Source organism: Mus caroli, unplaced genomic scaffold (genome assembly GCF_978045245.1).
Source record: "Mus caroli unplaced genomic scaffold, Mus_caroli_1 scaffold_8, whole genome shotgun sequence".
Lineage (NCBI taxonomy): Eukaryota > Metazoa > Chordata > Mammalia > Rodentia > Muridae > Mus > Mus caroli.
This window is the reverse complement of record NW_028227263.1, coordinates 82,525,741-82,552,494: the sequence shown is the minus strand read 5'-3', so window position 1 is coordinate 82,552,494 and position 26,754 is coordinate 82,525,741. Positions and strand designations below refer to the sequence as shown.

Sequence of the window (26,754 nt, the reverse complement as noted above, 5' to 3'; positions counted from 1 at the left end):
CCCCGGGCCTCAGTCCCCGCCCCCTGCCCACTCTCCCAGTTGGCTCTGCCGTAGGTCGCTGTGCTAGCCTGTAGCTTCTGGACATGAGGCGTGTAGTGAAGGCCGCCGCGTTGGCTGCGGGCGCTACAGGTGAATACCGGGCACTATCAGGGACTCAGGGTGCGGGGCACGCTGGACGGGAGGCCGCGGGTGGCCAAGGCCTGGGTCTGAAGTGTTGGGCTCCCGGAGCTACACTCTCTTAGCACGGGAGTTCCTTATTGTCCTCTGTGCTCAGGGGTTGCCCTTGGCAAACATGGACCAGACAGGTAATCTGCCTAGGAACAAGTCAGGACTTGCAGTAAAGCTGGAGGGGACTTGAGTTATTTATTATATGTGTGCTCTAAGAGATAGGAGAAAAGAGCAAAGTGGCGAGTCCTGAAAGTGACTCCAAGCCTGTTTTACACACGTACCACACTAAATGTTTTCATCAGACATGTGCAGGAAAGGAACAAGCGGAAGGATTTATAAGTTCCTTGAATTCTTTCGACCTCCATCTCTTTTATCGATAAGCAGAATCTTGGTGACAGATGCCCAACTTTCCCACCTGTCTCACTTTCTCTTCCATTTTCTTCTTTCTTCATGATGGCAGTTACTACCCTCAGGCTAAGATTTTCTGCTTGGAAGAAAATATACGGCAGTATCGTTCCAGGGTTACTCCGCTACATTTGTGACAAATCCATTAGCTAGCATACTTAAAAGGTGTTCAGGAGAATGAACTGGAAGGCCTGGAGAGTTCTGTCTGCTCATCTGTGGAAACTAGTCATCTTTCCAAGTCTGCTCTTAGGTTGAATTTGTTTTTTGTGGAACGCTCTAGCCTTTCCAGTCAATCACAAAATTCCTCGTCTGCTCTAACAAACAAGTTTCCAAGGCAAAGTCATGGGCCACAAACAACCCCCGCCCCCCCCAAAAAAACAAAGCAAAACAAAACAAAAAAAGCTGGGCGTGGTGGCGCACACCTTTAATCACAGAACTCGTGAGGCAGAGGTAGGTGGATTTCTGAGTTCGAAGCCAGCCTGGTCTACATAGTGAGTTCCAGGACAACCAGGGCTATACAGAGAAACCCTGTCCAAAAACAAAAACACCTTAGTACTGTGTGTATGTATATTGTAGCAAAAGCCAGAGCACAAAAGTGAAAATAATTTTCTGATTAACAGTTAATGCTGGAGTTTTGCTAATACTCCCTGTTGTATATATGCCAGGTCAAATATAAGCCACCTTCTTAGCTCACTCATCATACGTTGGGTTTTTTATTTGTTTTTTGTAAATATCTACTAAATCAGAATCACTCCTTCTCTCTTAGCAAGCTCTCTCTCAGAAATTAGGCATTACTCGTCAGACATACTAATGATACTAAAGTCTGAGAATCTGGGCTGAGACTATAGCTGAGATGCTGGAGTGCTTTCTAGTGCACAAATCCTGGGTTCAGCCTTCGTTCCCACATAAACCAGTGAGGCGGTGCATACCTGTAATCTCAGCACTTGGGAAATATGCATGGCTCCATCCTCCGGTACACACCAAGCTTGAGGGCAACCCAAGATTCATGAAACTGCATCAAACTAAAATACGATTGTATTTTTCAATTGAGAAAAAAAGGAGTTGCAAAAGACTCTGGGTATAATTTCATGGAGAAGTACTTGTCAAGTTATATAAGGGCATAGGTTTGATTCCCAGCATGGAAGGAAAAGGAGTGAGTAGAACACATTAGTTTCTCGACATCAACTCTGATGTCTGACAATCTGGGCTCAAGTCTTTGCCATTTAAAGTGATGTTGCAAAGAACCTAATCTCGATAGGCCTAATTCCAGATTTCTAAAAATGGAGGCCATAATATCAACCTACAGAGTCGCAGTAAAGATTAAATAGCTCAGGTATTCAGTGTGCCTATATCATCTCTATTTTATGGCCGTGCAAACTAAAAGGTAAGGCCATGCTATCCCTCCACCTCAGAGCTTGCGCTTTCCCAACCTAGTCCCAAACTACATTTTACGTTTGTGACTTCCCAAGAGTCGGAATACAAATATCTTTGAAAAGTTAGCTCGAGGCTGGGGGGGATAGCCCAGCCAGTAAAGGGCCTACAGGTGTGATGACACAAAGTGTGATGACCTGAGTGCTGTTCCCCAACACATGTGTAAAAGAAGTTAGCCATAATTGCACACATCAGACGGAGTTGTGGCACTGGGGAAGGAGCACAGGCAGATCTCCAGAGCTCACTTACCAGCCAGTCTAGCCAGTCACCATGGGATTCATTTAGAGACTTGTCTCAGAAGCAAACATATAAGGATAATGTAGAGGATACCTAATTTCATCTTCTGGCCTTTGTGAACACACCCACTTGGCTTAATGTGGTAATTCATAATATATACATATATCAGAACATCACATTGTAAATTTTCTCAGTGGATATGATTTATGCTTGTCAATCATGCCTCAATAAAGTTGAGGGAGGAGTCATAGTATTTTAAACCTTTTATTTCCAGTTGCTTGGCCTACAAGATTTTATCCACAGCCTCTTACTGGAGAATCATAGCTCTTCCTCCTTTAGATAAAGCTCACAGAACGATTAAAAATGTGCAGCATGTATTAGATTCATCATGTTGTACGTGTGCCACCTTGGTCATGTTGTAAATGTTTTCATAACCCAAACAGAAGCCCACGTGCATTAAACAGTCTCTCTCCATATCAGTTATATTTCTATTGCTATGAAGACACCACAACCAAGGCAACATTGGAGAAAGAATTTATTGGGGCCTTGAGTTCCAGAGAGTGAGTCCATGACCATTACGGCAAGGAAGCAATGGCAGCAGGCAGGGAGGCAGGCATAGTGCTGGACCAGTAGCTTGGAACTTACATCCTTATCAGCGAGTGGGGAGCAGAGAAGGAGACACTAAGAAACCTCAAAGCCCACCTCCACTGGCATAATTCCAACAAGACCACAACTCCTAACCATCCCCACACAGTTCCATCAACTGGGGAGCAAGCATTCAGATATATGGATCTATGGGAACCACTCTCATCCAGACCACCCCAATCCCCAGTCTCTCTTCCTCCCAGCCTTTAGTAAGCCCATTCTGCCTATCTCTGTGCTGTGAACTATTCTAGATGCTTGATATAAATGGGATCATACTGTGTATGATCTTATGTCCAGCTCTTATCATTTAGCATGATGTTTTAGAGGTTCTTCCTTGTTAGAGTATCAGTAAGGTTGAGTGATAGACCATGGTTTGTCTGTGGGAATATGGCTGCTGCAAACATTAGAGTATCCATTCTGTTTAAATTTTGCTTTTCAGGTTTGTTTTGAGTACTCCAGAGTAGATATTGGGTGCTGTGATAATTCTGTGTTTAAATTTTGATTTGAGGAATAGCTGAACCATTGCGTGACAACCACACCATTTTACCTTTTGTTCAACATTGTACAAGGTTTTTAATTTCTGTGCATTCTACTTGCCTTCTCTGACAATCACCTACTGGAGTGTCTGATGTGTCCGTGGACTATTTTTGTATTCTATCCTTTTTGTTTGCCCATCTATCTATCTGTTTGAGGCAAGGTCTTGCTATGTAGTTCTGGCAGGCCTGGAACTGCTCTGTAGATCAGGCTGGCTGTGAACCCCTGAGTGTTGGGATTGAAGGTGTGCTCCCCATGCTCCCTGGCCCTTCGTTTTTAAGTAAATTCTGTCACTGAGTTTTCACTGTTATCATTTTTTACACCATTCCTAAAATATATGTTTTAAGGACCAAAGAAAGCCAATAAAAAGATATTTTTTTTCTCATGTCAGTTTTCTCATTTCTAGAGAATGTAGTTACCACTTATTTCTAGAGAGAAGATGGTGTCAAAGGCTTAGCAACTATGACATAAAGATACTGTTGTCTTTCTCCCATATTAAAGAAAGTTTGTTTTTGGAAGATCGAAAGAATGAGCTGTTCTATTGAACCAAATGATAGATAAGAAGCTACAGAGAAAGCTCCAATAACTGCTGCTCGCGCTTTTTTTTGGTGTGCTGGAGTGTATGTTGTCTTTAGAGCAGAATGTATGGGTTATTACGTTTGTGTTCACTTGACCACCCTATCATGTGCTCCTTGGATATTTCTGTATGTTCCTATTAGCAGTAGGATATCAGAGATAGGACCTGGACTCATTTTCTGACCTTTCCCTATAATTTCTTACTGCACACACTATCTGGAAAGCTTACTGACATTATCCATCTATATTGCTTTAAAACTACTGTATTGAACCCATTGCAAACTAGCACCTTCAGGAGAAATGCATAGAAGGAGAGGGGAAGGAGTTCGACTAAAGATGTTGCTCCCATGTGTGCATTGTCCTCCTGTGTGGGGTCCTGGAAACCTGACTGGGGTGACTCAGGAATAAAGAAAGGACAGACACACATACAGAAAAGCTAGGATGGAGTAGGCTGTGCTCACTCTGATGGAGGGCAGCAACACAACCTGGAAACTCAGCATGTGTTTTATGTGCAGCAAGAAAGGGGTAGGTTAGCTATTCTAGGTGGAGGTCTCTGCAAGGGATCAGAGTCAGGTTGCAGTCATCTGGGAGGAGGCAGCTGCTATTGCTAGATTTGGCGCACATTGGTCAGTTGTTCCTAGACACACTCCTACTTGGACCAGAGGAAGACTTGGTCATTCCCGTGGGTTACCATTGGGGTCCTTGACATGGCTATGCTCATGGCAACAAGACACATTCACTCAGGACTTTATCCTGTCTACCACACATTTGTAATACTGTGCTCTCTTGAAGTAGGTTTATGGAAAATAGTTCATGCAATTCATTGGCAAGCCATCAATGTATGTCCTTAGCTGACCCAATTCGCTGAGTAAGTGTCCCAACTGGTGAGGTATTGAGAAGGAAAACTAGGGATGCGAAAATACAAAGACAGGGATCTGGGGCCAGGAGGCCTTGCACAAGCTGATGACTTATGCCAAGGAAGTTTATGAAGAAGTACAAAATATTATGTACTATTTGTGGGGTGAGAACAGGCCATGGAGAACAGAAAGCTCACCAAACAATAGTGACTAAGAGAACATAGCTGCCTTAGGACTGATAAGTACAGGTCTTCAGGGGAGAAATTCAGGCTCCAGGAACTGAAACGTTAACTCCATGGAGGCCCTGGATCTGGTCCTAGACCCAGACCTTGTCAATTCTGCCCCTGGACAAGGACATAGAACTAATATCCCTTTGTCCTTCTGTCAAGGCCTTTGTGAAGGCCATGGATTGGTGTGACTCCCAACACTCAGCAGTGAGAATTTGGAAATTCACTGTGTGCCTCCTCTAAGTGTCTGACATTGAATTATGGTTTTGGCACCACCTGTATACTCTTCACACTAAACTGAACATTAAATATTTAGTGGATGGTCCTACTATGTTTTGAAAACAGAGAAAGAATAGAAAACATTATGGCATTTCACTTTATAAAGATTGGATATTCTCTTTGTGGGGATTGAGTTTCAATTGTACATTTCTATTTGTGTATCTTGGGTATTTATAAATTTAGATTCCATGATAATACAGAGAGTACATAGCATTGGACTACATTAACCTCTTGGTGATGAGCACTTTTGGGTGTTCTGGTAATTTGTCATACAAACCAAGTTGTAGTAGAAGACCTTCTTAAACTAAATTAAGTGGTATATTTTTACAATATAATACTTACACCATATGTATGTAGTTTTCATTCTGTAGAGCCTGGCTCTTAAAGCTTAGTGTTTAGGAAGTAAAGAAGCAGAATAACAGATAGGGGAACCACCCTCCCCTATACCCACCACTCAGTCATCTTCTCCAGTTGCTGAATGTCATAATTAAGTCTCAATTGCTGTGACAAACATCACAACCCAAAGTAACTTGAGGAGAAAATGGCTTATTTTATCTTACCCTTCAGGTAAAAGTCCATCACTGAGGAAACTCAAGGCAGGAGCTCAAGTCAGGAACTGAAGAGGAGACCATAGAGGAGTGCTATTATTGCCTCTCATGGCTTGCTCAGACTGCTTTCTTATTATACCCAGAACCACTATCTGAGGAAAGGCAAAACCCACAGTAGACTGGACTCGCCCACATCAGTCACTAATTAAAAAGATGCACCGCAGGTTTCCCCAAAAGCCCATCTGGTGGGAGCATTTTCTCAATTAAGGTTCCCACTTCCCAAATGACTCTCCCATGTGTCTGGTTGTCATAAAACTATCCAGCACACCAAAGAGGGCTTCTTCACAGCCCAAAGTAGCTCTGCTTCTATTCTGTCAAAATTATATAAAGAAGTAATGTAAAAAATGACAACAAAAAAACCTCCGGCTCAGAAGAAATCCCAACATGTTATATATACCTTGATCTTGTTTTCCACCAAAAAGTTATATAACCCCTGTCCTGCTCACTGTCTCCTTGAAAGAGTTCTAACTACAGCTTGGTCCTGCTCAGTAGGTGCAGGGCTGGAGGGTGGAAAAGTTCACATTGGCTTGTCCAGTCTTTCTGTGAGCCTGACATGTTTATGGAAACCAGTAGTTTGGGGATGTTTTTTAGTAGACTGTCAATCCCTGTCACTCCCTCCTGTTTCCTTGTTGGAATGTTTTGTAGAATTATTATGATTGTCATCTTTGACCTGATCAAAAGATAACAATTAGTTTGCTTTGTTTCCGGATTAAATTTAGTCTGCAATAAACATGGTGTTTGTATCACAAAAAAAAGTTATATATATATATATATATATATATATATATATATATATATGCTATATTTACACCAAAAGTATGGCATAGGTATGCCTTTTGTGAATTAATTCCCTGGTGCGAAACAAACAAACAAACAAAATGTGTACAGATTGGGAAAAAAAATTGCTTGTTCTTCTCATTGAGTGTGTGTCACTCACTATCACACTCAGATTTATGTAAACTGCAAACATCACAGAGTATTCCTAATATACAATTACCGCGCTAAGTGTTTGACTAAATATAGATTACTATGAAAAGTGGTGTTCTTTGTTCAGCGTGAAAGTGAGGCTTAGAATTGGATTTTTTAGAATGTGTTTTATGACTTTTAGTTATGTGGCTGTGTGTGGCTCTGTGTACTTCAGTACACAGGTGCCCTTGGAAGTCAGAGGCATCGGATCACCCTGGCGCTGAAGTTACCGGTCGTTATTAACTGCTCAACATGGGTGCTGGGAACTGAACTCCGGTCCTCTACAAGAGCAGTGAGTGCTCTATAACCTCTGAATTATCTCTAGGCAAGAATGAGATTGTAACTCTAGACAAATAGCTCCCTTCGTCCCCCACTGCAGTTTAAACCTAAAGCCTAATGCTTAATAGGTAACCACTGAACCATCCAGTCCTCTGAATCGTCTCAGCCCTCTTGATTTTTAACTTGGAGCTAGTCTCACTAATCTGCCCATGCTGGCCTTGAACTCATTCTGCAGCTTACTTAGGCTTTGAACTTCCAACCCTCCTGCCTGTGCCTCCAGAGGAGTAGAGATTATAGATCTGTGCCCCCAGACCTGGGTAGCACACAGCTTTTTAATTCTTGGCAGAGAAAGGTGAGTAGTTTTCACACAACTTTTTCCAATTAGCATCAAATAATTAAAAAGCATAGATAACATAAAGAATGAGTTTTACAGCTCTTTGTTGAATTTTTAAAATTAAATTTAGAAGGACATTAATTCTCAAAAGAGAGATATCAGTTGCTGTTTCATTTTCCAGGGCTCTTCTCCAGAGTCGAAACTCCAGTTGCAATAGGGAGAAGTTTTTCCACACCACAGTCCCAGTATCAAGCATCCAGTCCTGTGTGGAAGCTGGGTCGGCTCAATCATGTGGCCGTAGCAGTGCCAGATTTGGAAAAGGCCTCGTCATTTTACAGGGATGTTCTAGGGGCCCAGGTGAGTGAGGTGGTCCCTCTGCCGGAACATGGAGTATCTGTGGTTTTTGTCAACCTGGGAAATACCAAGATGGAACTGCTTCATCCACTGGGGAGTGATAGTCCAATCACAGGCTTTCTGCAGAAGAACAAGGCTGGAGGAATGCATCACGTCTGCATCGAGGTAGCCTGTCATCTCAGTGTCTGCTCTTTGCGATCTCTCTCATGCTTTTTGTGCTCTTGAAGATTACATGTGACCAGAATCTTTTATTACATTTTAAAAGGAACAGGACCATTCTCTCTCTCTCTCTCTTTCTCTCTCTCTCTCTCTCTCTCTCTCTCTCTCTCTCTCTCTCTCACACACACACACACACACACACACATTCTCTTTCCTTTTAGGAAACTATAACAATAATGGATGAATTTTGAGGACAACTATATCCAATAGACTTAAAATAGGCCACCAAAGTGGCTGTTTGGATTAAATGTGGCCTCTCTTGTAATAGGAATGGAAGTGCTTTTCGCTGTTACTATGAGGCAGCTAGGCACATGAAGGAAGTCACTGTCACTATGAGGCAGTTGGGCACATGAAGGAAGTCACTGTCACTATGAAGCAGTTAGGCACATGAAGAAAGTTTCTAAAATAAGAATTTCATCAACTTGCCAAGGTTTTAGTTACAGTGCCAGGGATTGAACTGAGGGCCTCATGTCGGCAGGCTAAGCATGAGCTAGACACTGGTCTACATCCCAGCCAAAGTGTTCTTATAATTCTGTTCTATCTTTAAAGACCTGAATGACTTACTGCTTATTATAAAACCAAATCAGTTTTAATTACTGATTTTTCTTTTAAATGCCCCTACTCCCAGTACCATGCCATGCATGTAGAAGTCAGAGGACAGCTTTCACAAGTCTGTTCTCTGCTTCCATCATGTGTGTTCTGGGGATCAAACTCAGGTCATCAGGATGGGTGGCCAGCATATCAACTCACTGCACCATCTCTCTGGGCCCTGAATTGTAATGTCTCCTAAGCTGCATTTTGCTAACAGCGTCTGAAAACACGAAGAAATGTTTGATAAGAGCATTCTCACCAGGGAACACTTATCTGTAGATGGTCATGTTTGACTGTTAGACTACCAGCAATGCCACTTAGGCTTTAGTTTAAAGTAATTCCATAGGACAATTCATTGGCAAGGCATAATCAGAAAATTAACAGAAAAGCCTCAGTCCTAATGCAGAAGAGAGTGGAGTAAGTCAAGGATATATTCATACATGAGTGTCTACATTCTGCCAAGTACCTAGAATTCAGCAAAATGTATTCTAACCTGTCCCCAGTGAAGAGGGGGTACTTGAACAGTCAAGAGGACTCTACTATGATAGGAGAATTAAGATGTGCATCTTCTCTGCAATACACGTGAGGTAGAAGCTCAGGCCAAGGAGCTGGACAGTATCAAGGGGCATTGGCTAGAAGGACTGTGAAGGAATTTCCCAGAGTGAAGGAGGCAAGAGCTACGACAGTAGAGGCATTAGCATGGGAAGGGCTGAGAGCCATCCTAATAGCTAGCAAACACATGACATACCCTTTGGCAGATATAAAGTACTTGATGCACTTTGTTTTCTGTTATTCTCATTGTTGCTCTATTAGGATGCCACTGACGCATGTGATGGGTGCAAAAACCAAGCCTTGGTTAACGTGCCCACAGATGTACACGGCAGGGCTCAGGTTCAAACCCAGATTTGTTCTATTTCTGGAGTGTGGTCTTAGCCATGAGGCCAGTTGCCTTCATTGTATGATCAGACCTTGTAATCTGACCATAAGACCAGGGACTACACAGGCCTAATGCCTACTATATCTTTCATTCTTGGGAGGTTACTCTGGCCTCACGTTTTGTCAGTGGATTGTGGGAACCCCCCAGGATGAAAAGCTGAACCATCTGCCTTTGAGTCTGCTCTCCTTTCTCCTACACTGTGGTCTACGTTCCACATCAAGAGCACTCATGGCATCAAAGGAGGCCAGCTGTGAGTCAGAAGTCCGGCTGAGTAGAGAAAAGTGGGACTCCAGTAAAGTAGCAGCCAATTCAAAAGTGGGGACGAGAAGAGGGGAATAGAAATGTTATGAGCGTAAAATGAAGGTAGGTGATAGTGTGGAAAGTGGTCGGTCACCACTTCAGTGAGACACGTCAGACCTGAAGTTGCCACACAAAAAAGGGGCTTAATTCCATCGATTTTATTTTCTGGTCCTGAACGAATAAACTCATGGTTTATCAGACTGCCTCAGGCATTGCTGTTCAGCAGCCAACTGGAAGGGATATCGGAAAGAGAATAAAGGCAAGTGCCTATGAGGTCACTCAGACATTTATCTGTCACTTCAACTCATATCCCGCTGACCTGAACGTAATCGTGTGGTACATTTGGCCGCAAGAGAGGCTAGGGTAAGTAGTGTTTGTCTAGGCAGCTCCGTGTGCTGTTGAAATAATAAGAAAGGTTTCTAGAATTAAAGGGAAGAAAGGCAGAGAGCATCCATCTGGGCCAGACTTGACTACCAATCTCTGCAACACTTGGCAATTTTATTCATTTATTTTTTTAGGATTTATTTTATGTGTTTGGGTGTTTTGCCTGCATATGTGTCTGTGTACCACACGCATGCATGCATGCAGTGCCTGTGGAGGCCAGAAAGGGCATAAGATCCCTTGTAACTGGGGTTATAGATAGTGAATTACCATGTGAGTGCTGAGAACTGAACTCCAGGCCTCTGAAAGAGCAGCAAGTGTTCTTAACCACTGAGCCATCTCTCTCCGGCCCCAACTTGGCAGTTTTAAAAAAGAAGGATTTCAAAGAGAGCCTACCCTTCTTTCCCAATAGACAGATACTGCAAGATGAAGACATTGGAGGATTGTTACTTCTCTCAGAGCTGTGGCATTTTCAGATAATGGTGTCATGAGGTGGACGGGGCTTGGTTCCTTGGAGAAGGCAGAGAAAAAGTTCTTGCCTTTCCTTGAACAGAAAACATGAGTATAAATATTGAGATTTCACTCAGTGTATTATAGAACTACGGCCAGTCTATTCTGGCTGAAGGCCCTGGGCCTTGAACTGTCTTCTAAAGTATAAAAGTGCGATAAAATCAGTTCAAAGAAAGCCTCCTCTGTGATCAGCGGTCCAGTTCCCGCAGCTGTGGAGTGGAGTGGAATCGGCAGTACGTTAGGAGCATGCGTCAGAGAGCTGGAGCTCTGCTGCACAGTTCCTGCTCGAAGCTTCTCGAGTGACCCGTGTGCTGTCCCAGATGCCTCACTCATGTGACTGGTAGTGAGAGCACTTTTACAGCTTGGAGCTCAGCTGGACATCTTTAAGCTAAGCATAGTCCTGAGGATGGCTGGATTTCCTTCTCTTGAGTATATATGTGTGTGTATCCCCACAAAACCAGGGATGACTGTGTGGCCCCTTCTGATGGAGCCTTCTGCCATTGCCTGTTGGCAATAGGTAGGTTTAAAGCAGGCCTTTTGTTTGTTTGTTTGTTTGTTTGTTTTTGAGAGCAAGCCCTAGATCCTGACTTTTATTTTTTTAAAGTGTGTATAAGTGTTTTGCCTGCATGTGTATATACCTGGTATCCAAAGAGGACAGAAGAGCATAGAGGGCACTGGATCCCCAGGAACTTTAATTACAGGTGATTGGGAGCTGCCATGTAGGTACTGGGGACGGAATTTCAGGAAGAGTAGCCAAGTTATCTTGCTAGCCCCTAGATCCCGATTCATGGTAAGAGCCATGCTTTCAAAGAGCTATAGCCATGAATGTGTCCTGAGGAAAGGGATAATGTGAAATTTTTCTTTTTCTTTTTTTTTTTTTTTGTTTGGTTGTTTTTCTTTTTTTTTTTTTTTGGATTTTTAATGTTTTTATTACATATTTTCCTCAATTACATTTCCAATGCTATCCCAAAAGTCCCCCATAGCGCCCCCCACTTCCCTACCCACCCATTCCCATTCTTTTGGCCCTGGCATTCCCCTATATTGGGGCATATAAAGTTTGCAAGTCCAATGGGCCTCTCTTTCCATTGATGGCCGACTAGGCCATCTTTCGATACATATGCAGCTAGAGACAAGAGCTCCGGGGTTCTGGTTAGTACATCATGTTGTTCCAACAATAGGGTTGCAGATCCCTTTAGCTCCTTGGGTACTTTCTCTAGCTTCTCCATTGGGAGCCCTGTGATACATCCAATAGCTGACTGTGAACATCCACTCCTGTGTTTGCTAGGCCCCGGCATCGTCTCACAAGAGACAGCTATATTTGGATCCTTTCAGCAAAATCTTGCTGGTGTATGCAATGGTGTCAGCGTTTAGAAGCTGATTATGGGATGGATCCCTGGATACGGCAGTCTCTAAATGGTCCATCCTTTCATCACAGCTACGAACGTGAAATTTTTCAAAGCTCTAAAATGATTTGAATTTCAGAATACCAGAAAAGAGGAAGTTGAGACCAGCAGTCTTCACGTACGCAAGAGGCAACAGCATAGATGTCTAGCCCTTGTGAACGTAAGAAGATTCAAGAGTGTTGACACTTGACAAAGTAGAAGGTTCATAAGCACCATAGCACAAATTGCTTTTCCTCAGCTTTCTCTAGCATTTTGGTCATATACGCCTTAAGATACGTATATCTTTTTTGTTACATGACTTTTCTGGGGAGACATGAAAGAAATTTCTGTCTGGATTTAAGGGTATCAACAGCCCAAAGATTAACTCATCCAACTCCACCTTGATGAGTAGAGTGGCTTTAATTTGGGGTTCACTTACCAGGTGGTGGGTGGTTAAGGAGAACTGTATCTAATTGCAAAATTGCCAGCACCCTGTCTACCAAAGCCTTATTTTATATGGCTCTCATTCTACAGCAGAACTGCTGCCATAGAGTTAGAGCACCACCTAGTATTAAAGCAGCAGAAGTGACTATGGGCTTAGATAACAAGGCACAAGCAAACGCAGAGCCAGCAGAGTTATGCTTATGTGCAGTCTGTTCTTGCTCTTACTGGGGATTCTGTTGGCATCAGGAAGCATTGTCCCGTGGAAGATGCCTTTGTTTTTCTGTAGTCTGGAACATAGACAGCTTAATGCAGCTAGCTGCAGAATGGAGTCACTCTGGGTGGGATTTGGAGAACTACACTCTGTAGGTGTTCCTAGTTCTTCTCTAGTGTACTATGTCTTTTGCCATTTCTTTCATAATACCATCCTTTCCTTGGTCCTCATAAGCCCACTCATTGGAGAATTTTGGCTTCCTTCTGTCTAGTACCAGATATGTTCTTTCTCACTGGGACCTCATTTGAAACCTCTGATTGTGTAGTGTCTGAAATGGACACACTTCATGGCTCAGGAAGTGTGTAGAATCAGCATCTGTTGATTGTAACATGCCCAGTTTCTGGCACCATGTGGCACAGCTTGAACAGATGAGACACAGCCCTGGATAGTGAGTGGAAGCCATGCGTGTTGAGAGGTCCACACTGGATTGGTGCATACATAAAGCAGTTTGAGGGAAAAGTAGTGAGAGATTCTGTGTGTGTGTGTGTGTGTGTGTGTGTGTGTATGTATGTGTATGTGTGGAGATGTATATAGACAGACAGACAGACACTGACTGGTGGCCTCAAGGGGGTTGGTTAACCAGGTGAGTGGCAGTAATGGGAACCAAGTGTTTATTCAGGAAGAATATTAGGCTTGATTTAAAGGTTATCGTACTTTTGTAAGTTGGTGAGAAAGGGTATATAAGAAATCTATTATTTTTGTTAGATAGGTAAACACTTAAAACACACAGCACTGGGGCTGGAGAGATGGCTTGGCAGTTCAGAGCACTGACTGCTCTGCCAGAGATCCTGAATTCAATTCCCAGCAACCACATGGTGGCTCACAACCATCTGTAATGAGATCTGGTGCACTCTTCTAGTGTGTATTTGAAGACAGTTGCAGTGTACTCATATAAATAAAAATAAATCTTAAAAACACACGCAGCACTAGTTATACTTTTGATGTTGGCATGGTCACATAATTTCCTGTTATTGTTTTTGTGTTTTACAGGTCTTTTTTCATTGAGCCATATATGCCTTATGAAAGTTATGTGACTTTAAAATAGAAGGGTACTGAGGAATGCTCTTCAACCAAGAAGAGAGAAGTCTACTTTCAAAAATCCTAGGGACCTAGAAAGATAGCATAGTACACTTGACACACAAGTTTGAGGACATGAACTTGATGTAAAGCCAGTGTGATGGTACTTGTCTACAATCCCAACACTGGGAAGGCAGAGACGGAGGTGTCCCTGGGATTCACTGGCCAGCTAGCCTAACCTTATTTGTGTACTCCAGGTTCCATGAGAAACCCTGTCTCAAAAAAAGGTAGAGAGTGATTGAAGAAGATATTGACCTTTGACCTACATCTGGTCACACAAATAACAACATCAGTCTACTCCAGTGGTGTCACCCACCTGTTTTCCCATCCATACTGGAGGCTAAGGCAGGAGCATCACTTAACCCTGCACACTCAAGGCTAGTGTGTGCAACATAGTGAAGTAGCCTTTTAAAAGTTTGTTTTCTTTTTGGCAATAACCTTCCTCTGGAAATCCTCCTGCAGTAGGATTGTGCCACGGTCTCCTGGATGTGGACATTTCATGGGACGGAAACATTTACAGAGAAAGATGCAAAGCAGACAAACAGGGGGACAGTTTGGTGAGGTTTCACTTCATACTAACATTGCTTTATTAGTGTATTTTACTACAAAGAAAGATGAAAGGGCAGGATGTCATCAGGCTTGCTGGCAAATAAGGAAGCTCAGGAAGCGAGTGTCATCAGAAGCAGTTCCAAGGATACGCAGGGAACCTCTGCAGAGACGTTTAAAAGATTTATTAGTCTAGGGGCCTGTGGAGGCTAGAAGGGGACTCTGGGTCTCATGGAACTGGATTTACAGGTGGTGCTGAGCCACCCAGCGTGGGTGCTGGGACCCGAACTCTGGGAACAGAGCTTGGGTGTTCCAGAAAAGCAGTTTGCACTTCAACTGCTGAGCAATCAATCCTGGCCTACTCAGAATAATGTTATGTTTATGCAGTTCACTTAGATCTAGCCTTTAGGGTAGGATTGAAGCATAAATATTTAATCTAGACTTCTCACGTAGCTTTAATAGATTTAAATCAGGTGGAAGACTGAATTCATTCATTATTGATAGCAATTAGCAATATTGTATTTTCATGTAAAACGAAGTCTCTGTTGAATCAATCAAACTACCATAAACTATTAAAAGTGGCCCATTGTTACTTGCTTATACATTTTGCTTGTTTATCAAACTGAGACTTATATGTACCTTAAGGGTACAAGGTAAAACTTGCCAACTAGCCAAGAATATATCACTGCCATTTTATTTATTTTTTTTACATTTATTTATTTTATTTTATGAGTGTTTGCCGGCATGTTTGTGTGTGCACAGCTTGCTTGCCTGGTGCCATGGAGGTCAGAAGAGGACATTAGATTCCCCTGGAACTGGAGTTACAGGTGGTCGTGACCCACCACTTGGGTGCTGGGAATGGAAACCAGGTTCTGTGCTAGAACAAGTGCTCTAACCACTGAGCCTTCTCTCCAGCCCCACACTGTCATTTCTAAATGGGACCATTGAGCACTTAAGGTGATGAAAACTTACCTGAATATTCTGAATCCTAATTATGATAATCCAAACATTTTCAAGCGTTGATAACTGTCATGCTTAACTCAGTGTGAGATGGGAAAATCAACCTCGGCTCCAGATTCTCACTGACTGACTCAGTTGTGAATAAGAAGTTAAAGTGGGACTCGGACAGCCCAGGCTTACACTAATACCACTCAGACCCCAGGGAGCTATCAGACAGATCTGCACGTGCTCTTGGATAGCAAAGACACTGTTAAAAATGCATTACTATTGACCATGCTGTTTTTATTACTTAGGGGGCTAATTCATTTCCCACAGCAAGTTTGTTTGTTGTTGTTTTGTTTACATTTCTTATACAGCTATTACAAGTACTTTCAATTAGAAAATACAAAGTTTTATTTTATACTTTTGTTGGGGTCCAGGAGTCACCCCACAAACCACAGGAACACAGATCTCAGTCAGACAGGGATGGTTTATTGAACACACCTAAAGACTGATAGACCAGGGCAACAGCTCAAAGCTGTGCTCTGGACATTTCTCTGGGCCAGCTTATAAACGCTAAGAACACAAAAGCCACAATGAGCTCATATGCAAGTGCTGGAAGTGCTGCCTCTGTGGTTGGCCCTGACTCAAGCTATTTTAGGCAGAACAGTTCATATTGACCTTTAATTTGATGGGTCCTATGTGAAGCTTATAGTTGTGTAATTTCTTAAGATTAACAAACCTCATAACATACAGAACATAACAGAGTATGCGGTCAGCATGACCCTGCTCTGAATTAAGTTATTTTTCTGTGTCAGTGACTGGCAGACATATTACAGCAACAATATGAAATAACTAGCAGGTATGGAACAAAATGGCTACAGCTATGCTAGGGGACTAGCCTCAACACTTTTGTAATTGTCAAACAAAAATTCATAGTATTCTTAAAGAATTGTACATTTGGAGCTAGAGCAGTGGTTCTCAACCTGTAGTCATAACTCCTACAGGGGTGTCAGTGGAAAACATAGGTATTCACACCACAATTCATAAAAGTAGTAAAATTACAGTAATGAAGTACCAACGAAAATAATTGTAAAGTTGGGGCTTACTACAAAATGAGAAATTCTATTAAAGGGTTGTAACATTAGGAAGGTTGAGAACCACTGATCTCGAGAGATGCTCCCGTCTGACAGAAGACTTGAGTTTGGTTGTCAAAAACATTTACAACCTCCTACAACTCCAGCTCCAGAAGACTTGATGCCTCTAGCCTGCAGTCACCTACACTCACATGCACATACTACACTCAGACACATAATTACAAACAATATTAAAAATAATTGAAAATTTCACAGCAACATTAATAGAAGGATTATGGACATACCACAAGATCTTTAAGATGGAAATGAGTCAATGAAAGAATTGGAAATAGATGCTGGTTTAATATTATGATTTTTTAAAAGGTAACTTGTTACGTCTTAGAAGTATTGGCTAGTGTGCTGGCTATGTTTTTGTCAACTAGTGTCACCTGAGAGGAAGAAACCTCAACTGAGGAAATGCCTCCCTAAGATCAACCTGAAAGTGAATCCGTGGAGGGTATTTCTTAATTACTGATTGATGTGTGAGGCCCTGGCCCATTGGGAATGGTGCTACATCTAGGCAGGTAGTCCCAAGGTGTATAAGAAAATGACCCAAGCCCTCAAGAATAAGAGTCCCAAACAGTGGGTGAGGTGTTAGGATGATAGATAAATAAGAAGACAAGCGCAAAGCTGGGATGAGGAAATCTTGTGTAAATGGCCAAAGTCAGCAGAAAGCTGAACCAGACACGATTCCCTTTGTCCACCCCCATCAGAGCCTCTAGAAAGACTTGGATTGGTCTCAACAAGAAAACAAGCCAGAAGGAGCAAGACAGTAAGCAGCGTTCCTGCCCTGACTTCCCTCAGTGATAGAGTGGGATCAATGAGCTGTAAGATGAAATAAACCCTTTTCTCCCCAAGTAGTTTTTGGTCATGATATTTTATCTCAACAGAAGAGAGCTAATTAAAACATTTAGTTTAGGATTACATCCTGGATTATGGGTAATTAAATAATACACCAGGATACAGCATCTAAACTGTGGATATTTGTGCTTAGCTAGAATGTTCTATAAATTTTTGCCATAGTTTGAATAGAAGTTATCAAAAGGCATTAAACTTATACAATTTCAGCATGGGAAGTAGGAAAATGATGAACCCCTAAATTCTTTTTTTTTTTTGATTTTTAATATTTTTATTACATATTTTCCTCAATTACATTTCCAATGCTATCCCAAAAGTCCCCCATAGCGCCCCCCACTTCCCTACCCACCCATTCCCATTCTTTTGGCCCTGGCATTCCCCTATATTGGGGCATATAAAGTTTGCAAGTCCAATGGGCCTCTCTTTCCAATGATGGCCGACTAGGCCATCTTTCGATACATATGCAGCTAGAGACAAGAGCTCCGGGGTTCTGGTTAGTACATCATGTTGTTCCAACAATAGGGTTGCAGATCCCTTTAGCTCCTTGGGTACTTTCTCTAGCTTCTCCATTGGGAGCCCTGTGATACATCCAATAGCTGACTGTGAACATCCACTCCTGTGTTTGCTAGGCCCCGGCATCGTCTCACAAGAGACAGCTATATTTGAGTCCTTTCAGCAAAATCTTGCTAGTGTATGCAATGGTGTCAGCGTTTAGAAGCTGATTATGGGACGGATCCCTGGATACAGCAGTCTCTAAATGGTCCATCCTTTCATCACAGCTACGAACTTTGTCTCTGTAACTCCTTCCCTGGGTGTTTTGTTCCCAATTCTAAGAAGGTGCACAGTGTCCACACTTTGGTCTTCATTCTTCTTGAGTTTCATGCATTTATCAAATTGTATCTTATATCTTGGGTATCCTAAGTTTTGGGCTAATATCCACTTATCAATGAATACATATTGTATGAGTTCTTTTGTGATTGTGTTACTTCACTCAAGATGATGCCCTCCAGGTCCATCCATTTGGCTAGGAATTTCATAAATTCATTCTTTTTAATAGCTGAGTAGTACTCCATTGTGTAAATGTACCATAATTTCTGTATCCATTCCTCTGTTGAGGGACATCTGGGTTCTTTCCAGCTTCTGGCTATTATAAATAGGGCTGCTATGAACATAGTGGAGCATGTGTCCTTTTTACCGGTTGGGACATCTTCTGGATATATGCCCAGGAGAGGTATTGCTGGATCCTCCGGTAGTACTATGTCCAATTTTCTGAGGAACCGCCAGACTGATTTCCAGAGTGGTTGTACAAGCTTGCAATCCCACCAACAATGGAGGAGTGTTCCTCTTTCTCCACATCCTCGCCAGCATCTGCTGTCACCTGAATTTTTGATCTTAGCCATTCTGACTGGTGTGAGGTGGAATCTCAGGGTTGTTTTGATTTGCATTTCCCTGATGATTAAGGATGTTGAACATTTTTTCAGGTGTTTCTCTGCCATTCGGTATTCCTCAGGTGAGAATTCTTTGTTCAGTTCTGAGCCCCATTTTTTAATGGGGTTATTTGACTTACTGGAGTCCACCTTCTTGAGTTCTTTATATATATTGGATATTAGTCCCTTATCTGATTTAGGATAGGTGAAGATCCTTTCCCAATCTGTTGGTGGTTTTTTTGTCTTATTGATGGTGTTTTTAGCCTTGCAGAAGCTTTGTAGTTTCATGAGGTCCCACTTGTCAATTCTCGATCTTACAGCACAAGCCATTACTGTTCTATTCAGGAATTTTTCCCCTGTGCCCATATCTTCAAGGCTTTTCCCCACTTTCTCCTCTATAAGTTTCAGTGTCTCTGGTTTTATGTGAAGTTCCTTGATCCACTTAGACTTGACCTTAGTACAGGAGATAGGAATGGATCGATTCGCATTCTTCTACATGTTAACAACCAGTTGTGCCAGCACCATTTGTTGAAAATGCTGTCTTTCTTCCACTGGATGGTTTTAGCTCCCTTGTCGAAGATCAAGTGACCATAGGTGTGTGGGTTCATTTCTGGGTCTTCAATTCTATTCCATTGGTCTATTTGTCTGTCACTATACCAGTACCATGCAGTTTTTATCACAATTGCTCTGTAGTAGAGCTTTAGGTCCGGCATGGTGATTCCACCAGAGGTTCTTTTATCCTTGAGAAGAGTTTTTGCTATCCTAGGTTTTTTGTTATTCCAGATGAATTTGCAGATTGCACTTTCTAATTCGTTGAAGAATTGATTTGGAATTTTGATGGGGATTGCATTGAATCTGTAGATTGCTTTTGGCAAGATAGCCATTTTTACAATGTTGATCCTGCCAATCCATGAGCATGGGAGATCTTTCCATCTTCTGAGATCTTCTATAATTTCTTTCTTCAGAGACTTGAAGTTTTTATTATACAGATCTTTCACTTCCTTAGTTAGAGTCACACCAAGATATTTTATATTATTTGTGACTATTGAGAAGGGTGTTGTTTCCCTAATTTCTTTCTCAGCCTGTTTATTCTTTGTGTAGAGAAAGGCCATTGATTTGTTTGAGTTAATTTTATATCCAGCTACTTCACCGAAGCTGTTTATCAGGCTTAGGAGTTCTCTGGTGGAATTTTAGGGTCACTTATATATACTATCATATCATCTGCAAAAAGTGATATTTTGACTTCATCTTTTCCAATTTGTATCCCTTTGATCTCCTTTTGTTGTCGAATTGCTCTGGCTAGGACTTCAAGTACAATGTTGAATAGGTATGGAGAAAGTGGACAGCCTTGTCTAGTCCCTGATTTTAGTGGGATTGCTTCAAGCTTCTGACCATTTACTTTGATGTTGGCTACTGGTTTGCTGTAGATTGCTTTTATCATGTTTAGGTATGGGCCTTGAATTCCTGATCTTTCCAAGACTTTTATCATGAATGGGTGTTGGATCTTGTCAAATGCTTTTTCCGCATCTAACGAGATGACCATGTGGTTTTTGTCTTTGAGTTTGTTTATATACTGGATTACATTGATGGATTTCCGTATATTGAACCATCCCTGCATCCCTGGGATGAAACCTACTTGGTCAGGATGGATGATTGTTTTGATGTGTTCTTGGATTTGGTTAGCAAGAACTTTATTGAGGATTTTTGCATCAATATTCATAAGGGATATTGGTCTGAAGTTTTCTATCTTTGTTGGGTCTTTTTGTGGTTTAGGTATCAGAGTAATTGTGGCTTCATAGAATGAGTTGGGTAGAGTACCTTCTGTTTCTATTTTGTGGAATAGTTTGTGAAGAACTGGGATTAGATCTTCTTTGAAGGTCTGATAGAACTCTGCACTAAACCCATCTGGTCCTGGGCTTTTTTTAGTTGGGAGACTATTAATGACTGCTTCTATTTCTTTGGGGGATATAGGGCTGTTTAGATCATTAACCTGATCTTGATTCAACTTTGGTACCTGGTATCTGTCTAGGAACTTCTCCATTTCATCCAGGTTCTCCAGTTTTGTTGAGTATAGCCTTTGGTAGAAGGATCTGATGGTGTTTTGGATGTCTTCAGGATCTGTTGTTATGTCTCCTTTTTCATTTCTGATTTTGTTAATTAGAATGCTTTCCCTGTGCCCTCTAGTGAGTCTGGCTAAGGGTTTATCTATCTTGTTGATTTTCTCAAAGAACCAGCTCCTTGATTGGTTGATTCTTTGAATAGTTTTTCTTGTTTCCACTTGGTTGATTTCACCCCTGAGTTTGATTATTTCCTGCCGTCTACTCCTCTTGGGTGAATTTGCTTCCTTTTGTTCTAGTGCTTTTAGGTGTGTTGTCAAGCTGCTAATGTGTGCTCTCTCTAGTTTCCTTTTGGAGGCACTCAGAGCTATGAGTTTTCCTCTTAGAAATGCTTTCATTGCGTCCCATAAGTTTGGGTATGTTGTGGCTTCATTTTCATTGAACTCTAAAAAGTCCTTAATTTCTTTCTTTATTCCTTCCTTGACCAAGGTATCATTGAGAAGAGTGTTGTTCAGTTTCCACGTGAATGTTGGCTTTCTATTATTTATTTTGTTATTGAAGATCAGCCTTAGTCCATGGTGATCTGATAGGATGCATGGGACAATTTCAATATTTGTATATCTGTTGAGGCCTGCTTTGTGACCAATTATGTGGTCAATTTTGGAGAAGGTACGATGAGGTGCTGAGAAGAAGGTATATCCTTTTGTTTTAGGATAGAATGTTCTGTAGATATCTGCCAGATCCATTTGATTCATAATTTCTCTTAGTTTCACTGTGTCCCTGTTTAGTTTCTGTTTCCATGATCTGTCCATTGGTGAAAGTGGTGTGTTGAAGTCTCCCACTATTATTGTATGAGGTGCAATGTGTGCTTTGAGATTTACTAAAGTTTCTTTAATGAATGTGGCTGCCTTTGTATTTGGAGCATAGATATTCAGGATTGATAGTTCCTCTTGGAGGATTTTACCTTTGATGAGTATGAATTGTCCCTCCCTGTCTTTTTTAATGACTTTGGGTTGGAAGTCAATCTTATCAGATATTAGAATGGCTACTCCAGCTTGTTTCTTCATGCCATTTGCTTGGAAAATTGTTTTCCAGCCTTTCATTCTGAGGTAGTGTCTATCCTTTTCTCTGAGATGAGTTTCCTGTAAGCAGCAAAATGTTGGGTCTTGTTTGTGTAGCCAGTTTGTTAGTCTATGTCTTTTTATCGGGGAGTTGAGTCCATTGATATTAAGAGATATTAAGGAAAAGTAATTGTTGTTTCCTGTTATTTTTGTTGTTAAAGTTGGCATTTTGTTCTTGTGGCTGTCTTCTTTTAGGTTTGTTGAGGGATTACCTTCTTGTTGTTTCTAGGGCGTGGTTCCTGTCCTTGTATTGGTTTTTTTCTGTTATTATCCTTTGAAGGGCTGGATTCGTGGAGAGATAATGTGTGAATTTGGTTTTGTCGTGGAATAATTTGGTTTCTCCATCTATGTTAATTGAGAGTTTGGCTGGGTATAGTAGCCTGGGCTGGAATTTGTGTTCTCTTAGTGTCTGTATGACATCCGTCCAGGATCTTCTGGCTTTCATAGTCTCTGGTGAAAAATCTGGTGTAATTCTGATAGGCTTGCCTTTATATGTTACTTGGCCCTTTTCTCTTACTGCTTTTAGTATTCTATCTTTATTTAGAGCATTTGTTGTTCTGATTATAATGTGTCGGGAGGTATTTCTTTTCTGGTCCAGTCTATTTGGAGTTCTGTAGGCTTCTTGTATGTTCATGGGCATCTCTTTCTTTAGATTTGGGAAGTTTTCTTCTATAATTTTGTTGAAGATGTTTGCTGGTCCTTTGAGTTGAAAATCTTCATTCTCATCCACTCCTATTATCCGTAGGTTTGGTCTTCTCATTGTGTCCTGTATTTCTTGGATGTTTTGAGTTAGGATCTTTTTGCATTTTACATTTTCCTTGATTGTTGTGCCGATGTTCTCTATGGAATCTTCTGCACCTGAGATTCTCTCTTCCATCTCTTGTATTCTGTTGCTGATGCTCGTATCTATGGTTCCAGATTTCTTTCCTAGGGTTTCTATCTCCAGTGTTGCCTCATTTTGGGTTTTCTTTATTGTGTCTACTTCCCTTTTTAGGTCTAGTATGGTTTTGTTCATTTCCATCATCTGTTTGGATGTGTTTTCCTGTTTTTCTGTAAGGACTTCTACCTGTTTGATTATGTTATCCTGTTTTTCTTTAAGGATTTGTAACTCTTTAGCATTGTTCTCCTGCAATTCTTTAAGGGATTTTTGTGCTTCCTCTTTATTGTCTTCTGCCTGTTTAGCAGTGTTCTCCTGTATTTCTTTAAGTGTGTTATTAAAGTCCTTCTTGAAGTCCTCTATCATCATCAGGAGATATGCTTTTAAATCCGTGTCTAGCTTTTCCGGTGTGTTGGGGTGCCCTGGACTGGGCGAAGTGGGGGTGCTGGGTTCTGATGATGGTGAGTGGTCTTGGTTTCTGTTAGTAAGATTATTACGTTTACCTTTCGCCATATGGTAATCTCTGGGGTTAGTTGTTATCGTTGTCACTCTTTAAAGATTGGAGCAGAAGCTGTGTTCCACTCACCAGCAGTCTCTAAATCCTGCGGCGGGGGTCGTGGGTAGCTGACGGTACCCCGGTGCTGGTCCAGCTGGAAGAGGCCTGTGGTCCTACTCAGGCCGGTTTTCTGCTTCCCTGACTAATGCAGTCTCTGGTCCCGCGTGCAATTGGATTGGAGCAGAAGCTGTGTTCCACTCTCCAGAAGTCTTAAGATCCTGTGGCGGGTGTTGTGGGTAGCTGGTGAGTGTCAGCCGACCCTGCGCCCCAGCTGCCCCGGTGCTTTTCTGACCGGAAGAGGGTTGTGGCCCTATGTAGGCCGGATTTCTCTCTCCCCAACCAGAGCAGTCTCAGGTCCCGCGTGATTGGACTGGAGCAGAAGCTGTGTTCCACTCACCAGCAGTCCCAAAATCCTGCGGCGGGGGTCGTGGGTAGCTGGCGGGTGTCAGGCAACCCTGCGCTCCCGCTGATCCGGCCGGATGAGGCCTGTGGCCCTACTCGGGCCGGTTTCTGCTTCCCTAACTAATGCAGTCTCAGGTCCCGCGCAATTGGATTGGAGCAGAAGCTGTGCTCCACTCACCAGCGAACCCCTAAATTCTTACCACTCAGATCTAACAGTTCTTAAGATCTTGTTACATCTTGTTTCTTTGTTAAACCATCTCAAAGTAATTTCCTCTATGTCATTTTGCCCTTACCTATCAAACAGCACTCATTAGATGACATTATGCCAACCAGAATTGAAGGTAGCTCTCTGAAATGAGCATCTATACACAGTCTATAAGTCAAACCAGAAAACTAAGTTATAGATGTCATTTTACAGTTGACTTCCTCTAACCAGTATTTAACAAGATCCAGTCTTTACAAGTGTGATTGATTTCTTCACATTATTTGTGTTAAAGAACTTCCTTACGTTAGTGGGATACCTCTGTTAGACTTACTGAACCAAGGTTCAGCCACGATTAGTAAAGTCTAGATTTTTTGGGGGGACTTTCATACTTTTAGCCACGGCCTTTTTTTGTTTTTGTTTTTGTTTTTTCAAAACAGGGTTTCTTTGTGTAGCCCTGGCTGTCCTGGAACTCACTCTGAAGACCAGGCTGGCCTCGAACTCAAAGAGATCCACCTACCTCTGCCTCCTGAGTATTAGGATTAAAAGCGTGTGCCACCATGCCCGGCTCCAGTGTACCTTTTGTTTTTGTTGTTCCAGAGTTTCATATTAGATTTAGCTGTCATGTCCCTTTAGGCTCCTCTTGCCCATGACAGTTTCTCAGACTTTGCTTGTTTGCAGTGGCCTTGACATAGGAAAGTTTTCTAGTTGCTTTAAACTGTCATTGAGAGGTGCCTGGTGTTTTTTCTCCTGGTTGAACGGGAATTGTGATGAATGCCATTCTCATGGCCTCACATCAATAAATCTGACAGTCAACAAGACACTGTTAATGTCATTATTGACATTAACCTTGCGAATCTACCTGAGAAGTCAGTCCATTTTACCACTGTAAAGTAACCAGTCCTTCCCCCACACCCCCATACTCTGTCTTCGGAAAGCAGCCATCATGCAAAGTGGAAAGATGCATCAACCTGAACTCATGATTATAGCTTCAGCTCTTGGAAGCTATTTAGATCTATGTGGGTTGACGTATCACACCATTTTTAAAGAAATGCTTTCTATTATCTGAGGTGGGAGAGGTGGCTTGGCAGTTAAGAGTACTTGTTGCTCTTCTGGGAGACCGGTTCTGTTCCACATCTCAGCTCACAACTGTTTCTGGGTGTGCTTGTTGCTGTTGTGTTATTGGTTCCAAGCTGACTAATAAATGTATCCATATGTCTTAGATAGGGTTTTACTGCTGTGAACAGACACCATGACCAAGGCAACTCTTATAAGGACAACATGTAATTGGGTCTGTCTTACAGGATCAGAGGTTCAGTACATTGTCATCAAAGCAGGAGCATGGCAGTGTCCAGGCAGGCATGGTGCAGGAGTTGCTGAAAGTTCTACATCTTCATCTGAAGGCCGCTAGAAGACTGACTCCCACATGGTTAGGAGGAAGGTTTCATTGCCCATCCCCACAATGACACACACTTCCTCCAACAAGGCCACACCTACTCCACTGAGGCCACACCTCCTAATAGTGCCTCTCCTTGGGACAAGCATATTGAAACCACCATACTATGAGTAAACACTGTAGAAGACATGAGTTGCCACTCAAAATCAGGAGAAGTGACCAAGAGGTTCTTAGCCGTTTACACATAGTAGGTACTCAGCAAATATGCTTTCCTGATCCCACCCCACCTCCCACCGACCTCCTACCTGGTTATGACCTTTGTGATTAAAACTATAAATGAAAACCCTACAAAGCTGCCATCAAAATGCTGCTCTCCATTACAAGACCCCAAACTTGTACACTGTCTCCTTCAAAGGCATAGTCTGAGACCTTCCTCTAAGCCTGGCTAAAGGCCAACAGCACCAACCTGGGGAGCAAGTGTTTACTAGTGAACTTTTGGGGAACTTAAGAGCCACACATAACAACCTCCCTTTTTTTTTCATTATAGATGAGAAACACACCTCCCTGTGAAAAAGTTTGTACAATATTAAAAGAAATCCATAAAGTATAATATACACAGTGTAGGTTACAAAAAGAAACATCTACCAATATAAACGTCTTTGGTGTTGTAGTTTTCATGTTTTTTTTCTTCTGAAAAACGTAGGCTTATTTTTGATTGATTGATTGATTGATTGATTGATTTTTGGTGCTGAGGATGGACCTCAGGGCTGACTACATGCACTCTGGGCAATGCTTCATGACTGAGTGACCCTACCCCAGCACATGTAATGGTTTAAGAATAGTCCTGTCCAAAGGCAGAGGAAACAGATGGCACAGGCTCAAGCCAAACAGTAGCATTCGGTATTTTATGATCTCAGATGCACCCATATTTTTCTCCTTTTCCCAGGTGGACAACATCAGTGCAGCTGTGATGGATCTGAAGAAAAAGAAGATCCGTAGTCTGAGTGATGAGGCCAAAATAGGAGCACATGGGAAACCCGTGATTTTCCTCCATCCCAAAGACTGTGGTGGGGTCCTTGTAGAACTGGAGCAAGCATGATTTATGAGAAACTTAATTAATTGACCCAAGCAACCCTTATCAATAATATCAGATGCATTGTGCTACTACTTCCACTACTTTAAAACTTTAATGGCAGAAAGATTAAAATATATGCACATGTATATA

At 42.0% G+C, this 26,754-nt stretch overlaps 1 protein-coding gene across 2 annotated transcripts; it reads left to right on the top strand.

Moving 5' to 3' along the window:
* Nucleotides 1–6: 6 nt before the first annotated feature.
* On the top strand, nucleotides 7–26,754 carry Mcee (methylmalonyl-CoA epimerase). 2 transcript variants are annotated; one of them, XM_029479909.2, is made up of 3 exons: nucleotides 7–129; nucleotides 7,728–7,903; nucleotides 26,476–26,754. In XM_029479909.2, the coding sequence occupies exons 1-3, from the start codon at nucleotides 84–86 to the stop codon at nucleotides 26,626–26,628; spliced, it is 375 nt and encodes a 124-aa protein (XP_029335769.1). In that variant the 5' UTR covers nucleotides 7–83; the 3' UTR covers nucleotides 26,629–26,754. The 2 variants fall into 2 exon arrangements, with proteins under 2 accessions (XP_029335769.1, XP_021023798.1); XM_021168139.3 differs by having other exon boundaries at nucleotides 7,728–8,065.